Below are 19,718 nucleotides of genomic sequence, written 5' to 3' on the forward strand. Positions count from 1 at the left end.
ACCCCTAACTGCTCCCAATGAGCAGGTTGGCACTTTGCATGGTTGCCTCCGCCGTCGGTGTGTGAATGTGTGAGTGAATGTGTAAAATGTGAGAAACAAATTGTGCAAAATGCACAATTTTTTTCAATTTTATTTACCATTTAATGTCAGTTGACATTAATTGTCCTATACTATATTGTTCAGTTTTACAAAATCATCATTCTCTCTTTTGCAGAATGTCAGGGAATTGGTCCTTCTCTGCGGAGACCAGTGGTTCTCCGCCGCCCCCCGTCGTCTCCAACGCCTCCCAGTTCCCCCCGCTGGCCGAGTGGGAGGCGCCTGCCTTCACCCGCGCTGCCCAGTTCCGCGTCAGCGCCACCTTCGTCCTCTTCCTCTTCGCGGCGTGCAGCAACCTGGCGCTGCTGGTCAGCGTGTGCCGTGGGCGCGGCCGGCGCCTCGCCTCCCACCTGCGGCCGCTCATCGTCAGCCTGGCATCCGCCGACCTGATGATGACCTTCGTGGTGATGCCGCTGGACGCCGTCTGGAACGTCACGGTGCAGTGGTACGGCGGCGACGCCATGTGCAAGCTGCTGTGCTTCCTCAAGCTGTTCGCCATGCACTCCTCCGCCTTCATCCTGGTGGTCATCAGCCTGGACCGACACCACGCCATCCTGCACCCGCTGGACTCGCTCAACTCCCACCGGAGGAACAAGAGGATGCTGGGTCTGGCCTGGTGCCTCAGTCTGCTGCTGGCTTCGCCGCAGGTGAGCAAGACTCTCTCTCTCTGCCTTCTAGTGCTGCACATTTACTAATACTGACTCTATCTTTCTTTGGCTTCTAGTGCTGCGTGTTTAAAAATACTGACGCTCTCTCTCTGGATTCTAGCGCTGCGTGTTTACTAATACTGACTCTCTCTCTCTCTCTCTCTCTGGCCCCAAACAGGGAACAAACTTAACTTTTTGACTTACCAGCCATTTGGCAGGTAGATTTGAAAAACTACCAGCCGGGCAGATTTTTTACCAGCCAAAAATTATAAATAGCTTTTTAGTATATCGCCATGTGTTATTATTACTATATAATACTCTCATATGCTATTTTCAATTAATATCATAAACAACATAAGGAATATTAGCATAATTTTGAGTGGACTGAAGGAATGAGTCAGCGTTAATAGTTTTAAATGCAAATAATTTATTGAAACATAGAAGTGGGGTCGGGACACACACACACACACACTGTTTCAACTCACCCCCCGCATCATATTGTAGTCTGTCTTCAAACTTCCACTCCTCTCGAAACTTTTTTATATTTGAATATCAACATTATCTGTCCATCCTCAGTAATCCTCAGTTTACTATAATATACTCCTGTCCTGAGTCCTGACTAGTGACTTCGTTGTCTTTCCAAACGCACGCACGCACACACACAGGGAAGGGGAGAGTGCCCCCCCATTTCCCTTTCCCCAGTCCACACTGTGTCTGCTGTTCTCTATGGCTCTGCGCCTCTGCCTCTGATCAGGATTAGCTTGTTAGCTTACGCTAACGTTGTAGTGATTGTAATGGTACATAAACGTTAATTTCGGGCGATGTGGGCATAAAGGAATGGCGACGGTGCAAAGCATGTAGATGCATTTGACCCGTTGTGAGAAGAAAAAAAACACCACAGACTTATTTCGGGACCTGTAGGCGCACTGCTGTGTTAACGCTGCTCTGCTTTCAGAAACACGGACTGGGCGGATATTATGACTCGTGGAGTTACTACAGGGTTTTTCAAAATAAGAGTATCATATGAACCTGAACGTTGCTAGCTGCCGGAGCCCAGATATTATGACTGGAGCTGCGCTTGGGGCGGAAATGAGACCCGCACAGGATTTTCTAAATAAGAGTATCGATATGAACTACACGCCAGATGGCGGGCAGACCTAACATTTTTACTCGCCAAACATTAAATCTACAGGCCATTGGCGCTTGGCGGGTGGTTATTTTGTTCCCTGGCCCCAAAGCTACAGAACTCCTTAAACTAGTAGTCCCCAAAGCTACAGAACTCCTTAAACTAGTAGTTGTATTGAAAATAATCATTATTTAATGCCTTCTGTGGAATTTGTATTTCTTATTTGTTACACATCTGTTTTAATGATTAATTATATACATTTGAAAGAATGTAGGTCAACATGCAATATATCCCATTGATTGGTATACAATGGGACAGACCTTTGATTGATTGATTGATTGATTGATTGATTGATTGAAAACTTTATTAACAGATTGCAGAATGGGTACAGTACAAGCCAAACTGTACATTGGAATATTGACAAAACCATACTTGGTAATTTATAAACCTGCATTCCTTCGAATATATCATTAATCAATTAAACTTAAACTGAAATACACTATAGCCTATACACCAACACTGAAATGACAGTGGATAAATAAATAAACAAGTCATTAAAATAATATAAGCCTATACTGTTCATTCAGAATCACTACGCATGTAGACTATACAGTACGCACGAGCGTGCCGCGCGCACGCGTGTGTGTACTGAACAGGTGGCCAGGAGCCCGCATATGGAATATTAATACTGTCTATTCCACTATAGATATATCCACGCTAGTAGTCCCCAAAGCTACATAACTCATTAAACTAGTAGTCCACAAAGCTACAGAACCTTCCTTAAATCAGAATCAGAAGAGTCTTTATTGCCAAGTAAGCTTGCACATACAACAAATTTGTTAATGAAAGTAGAATAAAATAAAATGGAATATATAAACTAAATTAGAATTAAAATACTATAGAATAGAATATAGGACAGGGCTGTACAATTGTGCAGTAAACTACAGTAGTAGTCCCCAAAGCTACAGAACATTCCTTAAACTAGTATCCCCCAAACCTACACACAAAAGCTTGGTAGGATAACGTCAGAAACAATCACTCAGAAATCCAGTAATATGTACAAAATATCAAGTCTTGATTGATTATAAAATATGTAAACATCAGAAAAATCATCCCTGGCCGCAAATAGTGAAATGGATGGAGACCGGATGAAGCATTACACAGCGGTCTATCTCTGTAAGGGGATTTAGGGAACAGGGATTTAGGGAACAGAATATTGCCAGACACTTATTATAAAAGTCTGAGCCTGCCTTCAGCAAAAATAAGCAATTTTTGTGGACCACTGTTGTGATTACATTGCAGCCTCTTTTGCAACTGCTGGCTGAAGCAATCTCCATCAATACTGGACCAATTGTTTGTCTCTATTATTCATTTAGACCCCACATGACAGAAGAATATGGTCCAGGTTTAAAAATACAGAAGTTCTCCTTTAAACCAGCTGGAGGTTTTGTCATTATAAGATAGCCAACACTCCTGCACACTCTCCCCCCCCCCCCCCCCCCATTGCCTTCACATTATTTCCGATATTGAACTACTAGGTGCCTGGTAATCCACGGTCTCAACACTGCTGCTATCAGCCGGCTGCTTTATAAACATTATTGTACAGGTTCTGTTTACGAAGACTTATTATCTGTAAAAGGCTGAGCGAAGACGAACTACAAGGGGAAACAAGTCTGCTCACCCAGAACAGTCTTGCTTTCATATCACACCTATCTAGACCTACTTAAACAATATCTTTTGGTCATTGGATTACAACAATCTGACAATGTTATCGGCGATCTTCAGCTCCCCAAACAAGATCGCTTGGACACCGGGGAATATCATCACAGTGTGGGCGGCTGGCCAAGCTCCTCGCCCCCGCTGTGATTGCAAGCAGAAGAGTGGTACGCGCGGAGGACTGAGGGCTACGCTAAAGCTAGCCCCTCACCGTCTATCGTTACGTTACCCATATCATGATCAAGTGTAGGTTATTTCATTGACCTCCTCCCACAAGAGGATACAAAACCCTAGACCATGTTTACTGCAACATAATGGATGCATATAAGTTAGGGTGACCATATTTTGATTTCCAAAAAAGAGGACATGCTGGCCCCAGCCTCGAGATACTAAATGATACTTTGCACAATCGAAGCGGGCATGGCCACCTTCATTTCACTATCTCTTGTGTATGTATGTGATGAATAAACCTCTTGAATCTTGAATCTCTACTCAAAGTTTACTCAAAGATGCATTAACCTCTTAACATGCACCCAGAAAAGCTGCAATTTTCTTTACTTGAACTTGAGGACTGCATACTTTTTTTGCAAAGCTTACCTTTATACGTTATGCTTATAGCACATGCATAAACCTGGTCTCTTTTGAAAGATAACATTCTGAAGTTACTAATGCAAAAAAGGAAAATCACTTTTAGTGCTAATGAAATAGAGTAGCATATAGGTCTGAACTTGAGTTGAACTTGAACTTGTGTACTAAAATGTTTCTGTAGTGGTTGCAATATCCCAAATTGAACCACATAACATGCACCCAGAAAAGTGGCAATTATTTTACTTGAACTTGAGGACTCCATACTTTTTTTGCAAAGCTTATCTTTACACTTTATGCTTATAGCACATGGATAAGCCTGGTCTCTTTTGAAAGATAACATTCTGAAGTTTCTTACACAATAAAGAAAAATCACTTTTAGTGCTAATGAGTAACATAGGGCTGAACTTGAGTTGAACTTGAATTTGTGTACTCACAACGTTTTTGTGTAGTAGTTGCAATATTCCAAAATAATATATATATATTTTTTGTATAAGCTGGAAAACACAAATCCATAGCCTGAAGTACAGGTCCACATTTTATAAAAATCCATTCAGAAATTTGTCTTATAGAGACATCCGGGTAAACCATGTGCCAAGAAAAAAGCTCTCCATCTCTCCATTTCCTCATCCAAGTAAATTCATTAGGAATTTGTATCACTTGATCCTGTCTTCGCTTGTCAATTTTCACCTAGATCCCTGATTCGCACACCCCCACGTGGGATATCACTGGAATGCTACACATTGTTGGCTACAAGTTACAACGCTGACTAATCATTTTCGCAATCGGCGGATGATTGACTTCTGGAGCCTCGGGAGTCCGGGGTGATAATCTGACGCGCTTTAATTAATTCCGTAATTTATGTGTTTGGCGAAAAATGCAGTCCCGAGCCTTCAGACGCTCGCAAAGTGCCGTGAAACTGAAACTAGAAACTGAAAAACAATGAAACATTTTCATGAATCTCAGCTGTCATCTCCCTGAACTCTGTACTATGATGCTCCCCCTATAAACTCTGAACTCCATTGCTTACACTCTAGGCTCTGTTACCCATACTGTATGCACTTTGAACTCTGTTGCCTATAGTCAATGTATACATACCTACTGCTTTCACTGTCTACAACTGCCCTACACTGTAATCATAGTAATCATAATAATCATAAATATCTACCTCATACTAGGCTACCCATATATCTCTGTATGATAGCATGTACAATAGTGCTGTATATACCGTCGTATATATACATTTATATTTACAGCATACATATACATATCTGTCTGAGTATACCTGCATATAATCCTTATCTATGTATACACCTGCATTTAACCCATATAACTCTGTATGATAGCATGTACAATAATGCTGTATATACCGTATATATATTTATTCTTACTGTATATACTGTAGATCTATCCACATTTGTCTGTACATACCTGCATATAATCCATTTTATATATCTGTAGATACTGTATCTATATCTGTACCTACTCTTACTAGTTACGCTGCTGGCCAGTATGACTTACTACCATAATGTCTTTATACCTGTATCACTGTACATAATAATACTACAACTCTGTACATAGATCTGATTAGCACTATTACTCAGTAGTACTAATGTATATGTTATATACCCAGTTTAATCACCCAGGAGTTCAAAACTTTTAATCCCTATCTGATCGGATCAGATTTGGATTTTGGGTAGTTGAAAACCAAAAAACAGGATTAGGATCACTTTGATATCCGATCAGATCAGGAAATCAAATCCAAACTATAATCTGGATCAAATCTTCAAAACGGGTAGTTCAAATTGACACCACAGGATTGGGATCAGTTTGATCCCAAAAAACTGGATTAACTTGATCCCGCCAGAGGGGTGGATTTCCAGTGGATTACCAGAGCAAAATGTACTATACAATTTATAAAAAAAATATGTTTCAATATAAATAAGATGGCAAAGTTTGTTAACTGAAATAATACAAATGATTTTGCCTTCATGGCAAATACATTTTATTTAAAAAAATTTTGTCACATTTGTGGTGGCCTATTTTGTTTTCAACCAAATGTTGATGACATAAATGTTTATGCTCATAAAGGTATCACAACAAAGATTGTCAATCACAAATGTAATTTAGATTAAAGAAAAAATATCTCCAACAAAAAAAAAAGTCCATCATCTGTCATCACCTTCAGCAAACTGAAACCTGACTTAGAATTCAGCTTCTCAAAGCACGCCTGCATGATCAGCTGCCTTTGAATGAATGTTTTTTGTTGTTACCCTAGTGGGCGTATTCTTTTTAATTACAATTCCATTATGATTTTATGTATTTATCAATACAATTAGACATTATAGATGTCTCTGCAATGTGGTCTCTTGTCTTCCTTGTATTCATTTTCATATCCACTAGATGGAGATCGGTAGGATTAAAGCATAGAGCCATATGGAATCCGCGATCACGGAATCGCGGACGGAATCGCGGAATTGAGCAATAAAAATGGAATCAACTATAAAAAAAAAAATGTATTAAATTTTTTTTTCTTTTTTTTTTACTTTTTTTTTTTTTTATGTTGTGGGACTTGTACAGCACTTTGTTCAACTTTGTCAGTGCTGTAAAGTTTAAACCTTTTTAAATCTTAGACAAACAAAACACTTTGCTTTCATGAAATATTGTAAGCAGTCATTTGAGGCTTCATAAAAGCAGCACAATGAACACAAATCTGTCAGTGCCGAGTCCGACCTCATCTTAAATAACAAACGGCATTGCTTGTTGTAGTTAACAAAGAGAGGCAGAGTTGATTTTGCAAAAATATATATACCTTTTTATTTTTTTTATTTTTTTTAATAATCGAATTTTATTTTCATATTCGAATGAAATAAATGAATGAAGCTTCGAAGTATTTAAGACAGCCCTATTAAATGGACTGTTATATCTTATTAAATTGTGGACATTTATTCATTCCCACTTATTAGACACTATTTCTGATGGTAAAATGAGCGTACAAAGCAAAATACAGAATTCTGAAATATTAAAACGGAAAAAACGGAATTTGGAAAAAAAAATTATGGAATTTGGAAAAAAATTTAACGGATTTCATATGGCTCTATTAAAGCACTGATATTCAGGATCTTGTCATCTTGAAAAGTCTGAATCTGGATCAGGGTGATCCTATCCTGGATTGCTTTGAAATACCGGGACAAAATCTGGCCGAGTTGTCTGATCCTGGATCACAAAAAATGGGATTTAAAAATCTGATCGGATCAGATAGGGATTAAAAGTTTTGAACTCCTGGGCCCTGTACTTTGTATATTACTATCACACTTTACTGTTACATTTGTACTCTGGTTGGATGTGTTACTTTTGTTGTGCTGTACTTGTGCTGCATGACGACAATAAATTAGAATCTAATCTAATCGAATGTTAGAATGAAGAGGAAGGCAAGAGAACACACCTCCGATATCCATTAGAGGCCAGATTTATGAACCTGAGAGGAATCAGCCTGATCTGCTGTCACACGCAGCGCTCCACTGCTGGGGGTTTCATCTGCGCACCTGGCGAGTGATTCACTGAGCTTGCACACCTCCACTGTAACTCAATATTCTCTGCTTGTGATGCAAGAGGCATGACAGGGTTTACACAGCAGCAGCCCTGTGTAAACCGCCCCTCCGATATGGGAGGGATGCTCAAGGAGGAGATGACTGTCCTCTCTGGAGACTGTGGTGAGAGAAGGGGAGCTTTTAATTGGCACCATCAACGGCAAGAGAGAATCTGTTTGGACGGGTGCCATCAAGATACAGACAGGCCCTATGGTCTCTGCTTTGGTGAGATTACTAATAAAATTAGATAGATGAGTTGTGTGTGTGCGTGCATGTGTGTGCATGTGAGTGTGTGTGTGTCTCCTCCAAGGAGTTCTGGTGTCTTCACTTGGCACACTTGGTGTGTGTGTGTGTGTGTGTGTGTGTGTGTGTGTGTGTGTGTGTGTGTGTGTGTGTGTGTGTGTGTGTGTGTGTGTGTGTGTGTGTGTGTGTGTGTGTGTGTGTGTGTGTGTGTGTGTGTGTGTGTGTGTGTGTGTGTGTGTGTGTGTGTGTGTGTGTGTGTGTGTGTCTCCTCCAAGGAGTTCTGGTGTCTTCACTTGGCGTGTGTGTGTGTGTGTGTGTGTGTGTGTGTGTGTGTGTGTGTGTGTGTGTGTGTGTGTGTGTGTGTGTGTGTGTGTGTGTGTGTGTGTGTGTGTGTGTGTGTGTGTGTGTGTTGGGCTGGCTGGATAATTTTGGAACTCACTCAGTGAGACGTATATTTAATGACCTCTCAGTTTTGCTTATTTTTAACACAGCTGCTAATGAACGTCACACAGCTTGCCATGGTGATATCTGCTCACAAGCCTGGGAATCATTAGACTTCGCTTTTATCTTTACCGTTCAGTTTTACATTAGCGCTTGAAGAATAAAGATAAAAGGAGGGGGGGGGGGGGGGGGGCTCTTTGAATTTGCTGCTTGCTTGTATTGAAATATTAATGGTGTGTGTCTTCCTCTGAGAGGCACCTCCGTATACACAGTGTACACACTTGTAGTGCTCCTGGGCGGGTAATGTACTAGACTGTTTCTGAAATCTGTGATCTGTACATAATCTGTATCCTAATCCATTGTTATCTAATGCCGCTGTTATCTTATCAAATCACCCTCACTGTTTCTTATTAATATTATATTATTTGTGTGTCTGTGTTATATCTCTGCAGCGATTATATCGTAGACATATCCTCTGATCAAAATAGGTCTAATATTGAAAGCAATTAATACAAAATACATGTGGGTTAAATGAGCTTTGGCTGAGAGGAGTGCTCTCCTCTGACCAGCTAGGAGACACTGAAGAAGAGGAGTGCTCTCCTCTGGCCAGCTAGGAGACACTGAAGAAGAGGAGTGCTCTCCTCTGGCCAGCAATATGGCGAGGACCATGATGGTCCAGTTTTACACCTCCATCATCCAGTCCATCCTCACCCTCTCCATCATCACCTGGTTCCCTGCAGCCACGGTCAGAGACAAGGCCAAGCTGCAGTGGGTGATTCGCTCGGCGGAGAGGGTGATCGGCTGCCCCCTTCCCTCCCTCGAGTCCCTACATTCCACCAGGGCCTTGAGGAGGGCGAGGAAGATCATGGCAGACCCCGCCCACCCGGGTCACAACCTCTTCAACATGCTCCCCCACGGCAGGCGGCTACGGCTGCCCAAGACACTAAAGTCCCGCCACAGACTGAGTTTCTTCCCCTCAGCAGCTCGCCTGGTAAACGAGTCAGGTGTCCCCCTGCTCCCCCCCCCCCCCTCTATGGCGAGCTGCTAGGGCTGGACTTCTGGACTTGAACTTTGTGTTGCACTGTATCCATGTCCCCAACCACCGCACTTTCACAGTCTTATTGTTGTCTCACTGTTATGTCCTGTCTTGCACTTTACTTAAAATTATTTATTTACTGTTGTATTGTTCTTAATTGTAAAAAAAGTATGCACTGTAATGCCAAAACACGTTCCATTTTGTACCTGTATGAAATGGCGAATAAAGTAATCTGAATCTGAATCTGAGCTAGGAGACACTGAAGAAGAGGAGTGCTCTCCTCTGGCCAGCTAGGAGACACTGAAGAAGAGGAGTGCTCTTCTCTGGCCAGCTAGGAGACACTGAAGAAGAGGAGTGCTCTTCTCTGGCCAGCTAGGAGACACTGAAGAAGAGGAGTGCTCTCCTCTGGCCAGCTAGGAGACACTGAAGAAGATGAGTGCTCTCCTCTGACCAGCTAGGAGACACTGAAGAAGATGAGTGCTCTCCTCTGGCCAGCTAGGAGACACTGGAGAAGATGAGTGCTCTCCTCTGGCCAGCTAGGAGACACTGGAGAAGAGGGGTCCTCTCCTCTGGCCAGCTAGGAGACACTGGAGAAGAGGGGTCCTCTCCTCTGGCCAGCTAGGAGACACTGAAGAAGATGAGTGCTCTCCTCTGACCAGCTAGGAGACACTGGAGAAGAGGGGTGCTCTCCTCTGGCCAGCTAGGAGACACTGAAGAAGAGGAGTGCTCTCCTCTGACCAGCTAGGGATTCCTCAACAATATACACGTGTATGTGAGTTGAATTATGTGTACATTAGGGGTGTAACGGTACATGTATTCGTCCCGCGAATTTACCGTACGGCCGTCACAGTGCGGTACATGCAGCCTACGACGAATACGCCTCAGCGCAAACACACCAGCACCAACACACACACACGCCGCGCGTCGCCAACACACACACGGCGCGCGTCGCCAACACACACACACGCCGCGCGTCGCCAACACACACACAAGCCGTTGGCGTCGCCAACAAACAACAACAACATTCTCCCCCGCCGGACTCACGCTGATCAAATAAAAAAAATAAACATACTTTTTCGGATTGATCATCTGAGCTCCTCTCCAGTCTCCAGTGTTTAAAATCCAAATAATCCTCTGCCATTGTTGTGTCATCTGTTCTCTAGTCTTCAGTCTCGGCTTCACGTGAAGTTAAAAACTCTCTAGAAGTGAAAGTGAAACTTAGCAAGCCTATAATGTTCCACCACACGGGGTCGGTACCGACCCTTAAATGACATTATGATCATATATCCATATTTTTCAGAGTGATGCAAAAAACTGAACGAGGTCAGTGGCAGTTTTTTAAGTTTGGTCATTATTATCATGGTGTTATTCACTGTCAAAGATGCAAAGAAAAATCATAATTCATATTCTCCTTTGTTTCATCACAATTTAAGCAAGCCTAGTAATAGACACAATATTTCTGACACTGTGAATACATTCACTGAGGTCCATAGATGTACCTAGATACCAAGAATATGCAAATAGCCCTTGTAGAAGTGGAGCAATATTCCATTTACCTAGGTATACATTTTATGCGGATTTTCACCTGGGGTGGAACAGGTTAAAGGGGCACTAGGCAATTAATTTACTCTGGATGCCTGAACACAGAATGACACCAGTATCACTGACTACCACGGCAAGCCTATAGAAAATTATTATATTTAATAATTATTATTATAATCATTATCATAAATATAATATATATATAAAAAAAAAAAAATTATACAAAAAGATCTTTATATTAATAATAATAATTATAAATATTTTTTTTCTGTTGTACCGAACTCGTACCGAACCGTGACCCCAATACCGAGGTACGTACCGAACCGTGGCTTCTGTGTACCGTTACACCCCTAGTGTACATGTATGTATCACGTGTGTATGTGAGTTGATATGTGTACATGTATGTGAGTTGATATGTGTACAGATGTATGTATCGGTATGTATCGATAAGTAAGATATAGTCTTAAGTTACTGTATTTCTTGAGGGGGGGATTTGTTTCATTTGTAAGTGCAAATAAACTAAACTAAATTAAATATAATCCTAATTGGAAGTGCATATGAAAATGTACTATGGTATAACTATAGTAAAACTATAGTATTCCTGTGTTTTTTCCTCTGTGCGCACTAGTGATTACCGAAGTACTATAGTGAATCCCTATATAAATAACCATCTACTGTATGTAGTATTTCAATGGTAAGTCTCTTTACAGTGTATGAGGAAAATACAGAAATAGTCATTCACTGGGCGGCTGGGTGGCACAGCGGACATTGCGCTCGTCACCAACGCAAGAGACACCGGGTTCGACTCCGGCTGTCGGCGTTGCCTCCGGCTTGGTCCAGCCGTCATACTAACTCAATTGGCAGAGTTAGCGGGTGGAAGTCGATGGGTGGTAATCTGGACATTGTGGACAGCGACTCCTACAGGTTGGTTGGGGACGCCTGCACAGCAGACAGGAAATGGCGGGGGTAGTGTGAGCCTCCCACACGTTACACCTCGCCAATGAGAGTCCACGCTGGCAGGTGAAAAGATGTGACAGGCTGCCTCCTCGTGTATCGGAGGGGACACGTGATGCAAGGCTTCTATCCTCCCTACAACCGGCCAGTGGGGGGCATATGCGAGCAACGTTCAAGACAGGGGAGGGGAGAATTGGCACAGCGGGTAATTGGGATGGGAGAAAATTGGATAAAAAAAAATATTTCTGTGGTAAATCTATAGAGTGTATGCGGAAAAAAACACAGTAATACCTGGAACCACTACAGTATTTCTGTTGTAAATCTCAGTAAACCACCCAGTAACCCCCCTCCATTCCAACTTCCTGCTAGGAAAAATGCAGTAAAAAGCTCTTGAGGTCGGAATTCCAAGTAGGAAACCGGGGCATGATTTCTCAAATGGGCTACGAGTTTTCTTGGATGCCACTATCTGACGTCGTGTATGTATAATACATATTACATATTATGTGTATGTAAACCATAAAACACCACTTCAATTGTCAACGTAAGAATACTCAACAATTTGATCGTTAGCGCTGCGGAAACCAAACACTCAAGGTGTAACTCCGACACCCAAACTTGGAATTTCCGACTTCCAACTTTGAATGGAATGTAGCGTTTGTGTTTGGTGTGATGTCACAATGCTGCTCTGTAACCATTCTGCAGTGGACTAGAAGCACTACATGTGTTAATTTTTACTCCTGGGAAGGAGTCACGTGTCGCTCCTAGGACTTCACTACAATGAATTACACACAAAATGGTGCAAGTGCAAACAGCCCTATCGATCAGCAGGTGGTTACTAGCGGAGGACCGCGCTACTCAGGAAACCATATATACACCGGGGGGCTGAAGCCTGCAGTATTTCACTTTGATTTATGCTTGTAACCTGTGTATCTCTATCTACGAGACGCTGCCAAATATATGTCTATGGTTGATTTATGCTGCTAAACCTCTTTCCAACGTCGTCTTCTGTGACACGTAATCAATAATTGAGAGGGAAGCGGGGTCTGGCTCTGGCAGGGGTCTGGCTCTGGAAACGGCTCCTAAGAAGACCAGATTATTAGAGATTGTCCCTGTCTTTAATTAAAGGGGACATATTTTTGTCCTTTTTCAACAAGTTAATATGGGTCTTTGAGGTCCCCTAAACATGTCTTTGAAGTATTTTGCTGGAATAAAAACACTCAGATTATGCATTCTAGTCCTGTTCTCATTCTAGTAGTTTATATACCTCTCAAGTCAAGTCAAGTCAAGTCAAGAGTTTTAATTGTCACGGCATACAGGTATACAATGAAATGCGGCTGGTCTTGCCCGCGACGATGTGCAATACAGTGGTACAACATATAATAGAATCCAATAAAATACAGTGGTACAACATATTAATAGAATCCAATAAAACAGTGCAATAAACAGGTACATGGTGTGCCATCTCGGTATCTGTACATTAGTATTTACAGAGCATATAGGACATGCTAGGTAGCTTTAGTAGTGCAATACACTGTTCCTGATGTTATACTACTTTAAGTGGCCTTTCCTCTGGCCATAAGTGTGCGTGTGTGCGGCATGAGTGTTAAAGTGGCTGCTAGTGTGTGAGCGTGCTCAGCGTGCGTGTCGTGTATGTGCTTGTGTGTGGATAGTTCAGTTTCTGTGTCTCTCAATGTTCATTGTTCAAGGCTCTGATGGCCTGGGGGAAGAAGCTTAGCCTAAGCCTCTCCGTCCTAGTAGCTGGAGTTCTCAGGCGTCTGCCTGACCTCAGCAGCTGGAACAGGCTGTTATTGGGGTGGTGGGGGTCTTTCATTATCCTGCAGGCTCTGGATTTGCACCTCTTGTTGTATAGAGCCTGCAGGGGAGGTAGCGCAATACCCGTGGTACGCTCGGCTGAGCGCACCACTCTCTGTAGGGCCTTCTTGTCCTGTGCCGTGCTGTTCCCATACCAGGCAGTGATGTTTCCGGTCAAGATGCTCTCTACAGCTCCTGAGTAGAAGGACTGGAGTATCTTCCCCGATACTCTGAACTTCCTTAACTGTCTCAGGTGGTAGAGGCGCTGCTTCGCTTTCTTTACTACTGTGTCTATGTGTGTTGACCATGTCAGGTCCTCTGAGATGTGGACCCCCAGGTACTTGAAGCTGCTCACCCTGTCCACGGTAGCCCCGTTAATCGTCAGTGGTGTGTGTGTCTCCTGCTGTCCTCTCCTATAATCCACGATCAGCTCCTTGGTTTTACCAATGTTCAGGAGCAGGCTGTTGTCCTGGCACCAACGTTCCAGTACCTCAACCTCCTCTCGGTAGGCCTTCTCGTCGTTGTCCGAGATCAGCCCCACCACCACCGTGTCGTCGGCGAACTTCACAATGGAGTTGGAGCTGAACTTGGCCGCACAGTCGTGTGTGTAGAGTGAGTACAGCAGGGGGCTTAGAACACAGCCCTGGGGGGACCCGATGCTCAGGGTGATGGTGTTGGAGGTCTGACCCCCCACCCTGACCGCCTGGGGTCTTTCACTCAGAAAGTCCAGTACCCAGGCGCTCAGGGCGGAGCTCAGGCCTAGCTCGATCAGCTTGTCCACCAGTCTGGTGGGGACTATGGTGTTGAACGCTGAGCTGTAGTCAATGAACAACAGTCTCACATAGCCCCCCTTCTGACGGTCAAGGTGGGAGAGAGTGCTGTGCAGTACCTGGGAGACCGCGTCATCAGTGGACCTGTTTGTCCTGTATGCAAATTGCATAGGGTCCATATCACTGGGGAGAGAGGCACAAATGTGGTCCTTGACCAGCCTCTCGAAACATTTCATGACCACAGAGGTGAGTGCCACCGGTCTGTAATCATTTGGACTGGTTCAGTCCTGTTCTCAATCTACTGTAGCAGCCTCTATATACCTCTCTGTTTCAGTCCTATTCTTATTCTAGCTACCTCTATATACCTCTCTGTTTCAGTCCTGTTCTCATTCTAGCAGCCTCTATACCTCTCTGTTTCAGTCCTGTTCTCATTCTAGCAGCCTCTATACCTCTCTGTTTCAGTCCTGTTCTCATTCTAGCAGCCTCTATACCTCTCTGTTTCAGTCCTGTTCTCATTCTAGCAGCCTCTATACCTCTCTGTTTCCTTCCTGTTCTTATTCTAGCAGCATCTGTTTCAGTCCTGTTCTCATTCTAGCAGCCTCTATACCCCTCTGTTTCAGTCCTGGGCTGTTTTCTATGCCTGTAACAGCTTTCAGACTATAAACGTTGCAGATCAAATATGATACAGCATAGCAATAGTAATCATTGTCGAAATGTTGTCCGAAACGTATTTTAGGTTCAACTTTAGGTAGAAAATGAGAAATGTACACACAAGCCGCCATCTTGTACACACACATTTTATCAAGATATTTTCACATGTACATACAATTTAGTAACGATTCCGATGGCTGCCATTTTGAATGGAGGGAGAGTCACAGCTGAGCTGCAGAAGAGGCACAATGTACATATTTAACATGTTCTCAGACAACCCCTCAATGCAACACACAGGAAAAGGCCATAGGCAATAGGTCCCCTTTAAAAATCTTGTGTGCATTAACACTTTGAATGCCCAGCAGGGGGCGCACATTTAGTGCTTGAATGCCCACATCCACTCCAATGTTAACGTTAATATCGCCTAATCTATGTTTTAAATTATGGCTATGTGTCTAATCTGCCCGTCGCATTATCAATGACCCATTTCCAGTCAACATTGTCGAAGCAGATTTTTTTTGATAGCATTTTGAAAATCACTCGTTTTCACGGAAAAAATAAGACATTCTATGATAATCGCCCTTTACTGTAATATTCTAGAACGTTGTCATTTTGCGGCCTATTTATGAATAGTTTTCGAATAAACGCTAGATTATCGATAGTATATGTGTACGTGTGCACGCTAGTGCCGCGCGCTGAAAATCGATTCTCTCAGTTTCTGATCACTCTTAGAGTCAAACAGCCATATCACATAATCACATAAAAGCTTATATCTCCGTGAAAACGGGTCTGATTATCCTAAGACTGGTAACATAGATTCCTTACCTGAGATCAGATGGTATCCAAATGGATTATTCCAATTCCTGATCGCCATTCGAAAAAATCGATCCTTTTATTGATCCCACGAGTATACTGTAAAAACACATAATCCCAGCTGCTCTGAGGGTCCAGAGTGGAGCTGATCGACCCCGGCTGCGTGAGTGAGAAGTAAAATGTGGAGTCCGGGTTTTTCTTTCTCATTCATTTTCACTGAGTCCAATCCAAAAGGGTGAATTACCATCTGGGAGACGATAGGGGGCGCTTTTTTCACATCTGAGCACCTGGAGTGGCTGATTTTCCAACGGTAGACTTGGTTGATGAAATATGATTTCAGATAGCTAATAAAAAAAAATAGAGAAAATACGAGAATTCTCGTGAGTGGGCATTCAACCCGCGGGGGGTAAACCCGAGAAAATTTGTGATGGGCAATCAAAGTGTTAAGTTCTATGTTTTGGTAGATCTCAGCCTACCTTTCACACCATGCCATTGATGTTGACAAGGGGTGGGGAAATACTCACTTTTCCACCTAACATGTATTACTTTGCTACGAGACATTGGGTCTCATTCCCGAACGAAGTTACGACAAAATATTTCGTCTTAGCCAGATTTCGGCCCATTTAAGACATATTAGGGCTGGGAGTGGGAGTCCCCAAACTTTCCTGAGATCTTATTTGATCGTGGCTGAGAGCAGATTTAAGAGTGCTAAGGAGCACTCAGAGGAGCGTTCAGGTCATTTGCATACAAAACAACGCCTCCAGAGCTCCTTATAAGGCAAAGTAATGACGCAGCTGTGTGGAAATGGATGCGGAAGTGCCTTGCGAGTCTTGCGCGACCCATCGAAATGAGATTAGATTAATGTATTGTCATCATACATACAGCTCGTGGACGTGGTACACCTGCCGCAGCGCGCACGCGCCCGCACACACACACACACACACACACACACACACACACACACACACACACACACACACACACACACACACACACACACACACACACACACACACACACGCAGTATACTAATTTCAGTGTTGGTGTATAGGCTATATAGTGTATTTCAATATAAGTTTAATTGATTGTATACCAATCAATGGGATATATTGCATGTTGACCTGCATTCTTTCAAATGTATATAATTAATCATTAAAACAGATGTGTAACAAATAAGAAATACAAATTCCACAGAAGGCATTAAATAATTATCATTTCACAATAATTGCATAATTGTGTTTGAATATCTGAGTAATTAAAGTAATTATACATTTGTCCAAAATAGCTGGTTCAGATATGGTTAATCCAGCTGCCCTGTGATCAGATGAATCCATATTATTTATTTTTCCGACATCAAATGCATAATTTCTTATCGTACAAATATTGTCATATATATTTTAATTATGATTAAGTAATTAATTCAAAGGAGGCCTGTAGCGTTAACATGAAGGAATCACTATGAGAACACAGTCTGTCAAGTTAATAACATTTTCAATTAGTCAATCAATCATAAGTGTGCTCCTTAGCAATCTGCTCTCAGCCACGCTCAAATCTGATCTCAGGAAAATGTGGGGAATCGCACTACCAGCCCTAATATGTCTTAAATGGGCAGAAATCTGCCTAAGAGGAAATGTTTGGTCGTAAATCCGTTCGGGAATGAGACCCATTGCTACTATGTTTGTTTCTGACATGTAAGAAGTTCCTAATGTTTTCTTTCCCCTATTATTTCATGCACACTTTATTCATTGTTTTAAATTATTATTTTCTTTTAAGTTCTTTTGTGCATCACTCTGTTTTGAGTTTGATGCAAATTTGCCTTTCCTTTTGTGTTAAATGGCTGCATAAAGCAAGCATTTGTTGACTCTCATGTTGATAAGAGTATTAAAAATTGAAAAATATCTGTTTAAGGTAGATTAAAAAAAGATTATAAAAAAATGCGATTAATTTGCGATTAATCAGATTAAATATTTTAATCGATTGACAGCACTATAGCATAAACACATTACACTCACCCTTCTCTCCTCTTTTAGACAGACTTGGTGTTAGCAGAAACACATTACACTCACCCTCCTCTTTTAGACAGACTTGGTGTTAGCATTAGCTTGGTGTTAGTAGAAAGAAACACATTACACTCACCCTCTAGGCAATAAAGCATTTCTGAATCTGATTCTATTCCTCCTCAGCTGTTCATCTTCCGGGCCATCAAGGCAGAGGGCGTGGACTTTATGCAGTGCGTGACTCACGGTAGTTTCAGAGAGCGCTGGCAGGAGACGGTCTACAACATGTTCCACTTCGTCACGCTGTACGTGTTCCCCTTGTTGGTCATGAGCTTCTGCTATACTCGGATCCTCGTGGAGATCAATCGCCAGCATCTCAAGAACAAAGGTACGAGCGCCAAGGCACTGCTAGCAAGAGGTTAGAGGATCTATTTGGAAAAGAATATAATGTATACTAGTTGAATTGAAGCCACTTGATTTGTACTTAGTGTGTTAAACGTACTTCAGATGCACTTAAATATATTGAAATTATACGTTTGATTTACTTACCAGAATAGCAACCCTATTTCATTCCCATTCCTGAATTTCCCCAAGGGGATCAATAAAGGAATATTGTGGTATATCCTTCAGGTCGAGGATGGTCAAAGATGGTATATGAATTACCGTTGTAGGAAAATGAGTCTCTGTATACTTCTTAATATCAAAAGCTTATTTTATTCAAAATTAAAGTTCAGTTCACAAAAGTGAAGTCCCTTTGTCTTCAGGATGTCCTTCTAAGCTAAACTCACACCTAGATGTAAAATCTTCACACAAAAGGTCTTCAGCCGTCAGTCAAATTGAGCAGGGGGCAGAGAGAGAATTTCTCTCTGCATCAATGTTATATACTAGCAATGTAATCCCTCCTATTTACCCCTATTGGCTTAATCAAAGATTCTTCCCTATTCTTCCTGTCCACTCAGAACCCACTAAAAATACTAATCCTACCTCCCATCTCTAAACTTAACTTTACAATCGATGTAAAGTACGTTATGCGTCATCATGCGTGGAGGAAGGGGGGGGGGGGGGGTCGTTTATAATTCCGTGATCATCAGTAAATGCTTTATGTAGCATGGGTGATATATTGATCAGATGGTTTGCAGTGAAATGAATAAACAATTGGGCTGAAAATAACATTAGCGTCATCTTACCGTGCATCAAAGAGACTGGCGGTGAAATATCCCAAGTATAGGACGTCGATCGCCTAGGTCCATTTCCGGTTTGTATGTCGCAATAAACGCCGAAATCATATCGATTATTAAGTTTATAAAGCGATCGATATGTACTATAGTGTCTGTCGGGAGCCTTGCAACAATGTCTGACGGCCGGATGAATTTAATCGACGCACACCTCCCACTTCCTGTTGTTCGAGTGTAACTCGCCCGACCATCCACCAGGCGGCGGTATTGAGCCGTTGTTGTATTGAGCCGTAGGGTCCAGCTGCAGCGTCGGAGGTATATATATGAATTATGAATGCCATGGCGAAAAAATGAAATATTGATCTCAATAACGCTGTACAGCGAGATCTGGCGGTCAAAGCATGGCGGGCAATAACGTGTTACAGCGTGAATGGCGGTGGATGTGTTAAGACATTCTCTGGCCGATTTTGGGATTCACCAACGGTCCCTTCTCCTGGATTCGGTCCTAACTAAGAGCAGGATTT

The 19,718-nt window shown here is 42.4% G+C and overlaps 1 protein-coding gene across 1 annotated transcript in view; it reads left to right on the forward strand.

Annotated features, from left to right (window-relative positions):
• Positions 1 to 215: 215 nt before the first annotated feature.
• The window catches only part of gnrhr3 (gonadotropin releasing hormone receptor 3), a gene marked incomplete at both ends in the record, with an annotated part of 48,928 nt that continues 29,425 nt past the window's right edge, over positions 216 to 19,718 (forward strand). The window contains 2 exons of the mRNA XM_084336602.1: positions 216 to 743; positions 18,206 to 18,407. Coding sequence (XP_084192728.1) covers positions 216 to 743; positions 18,206 to 18,407 — 730 coding nt within the window. The remainder of the gene's footprint in view (positions 744 to 18,205; positions 18,408 to 19,718) is intronic.

This window comes from Notolepis coatsorum (assembly GCF_963971535.1).
Source record: "Notolepis coatsorum genome assembly, chromosome: 19".
In the NCBI taxonomy this organism is placed as follows: Eukaryota; Metazoa; Chordata; class Actinopteri; order Aulopiformes; family Paralepididae; genus Notolepis; species Notolepis coatsorum.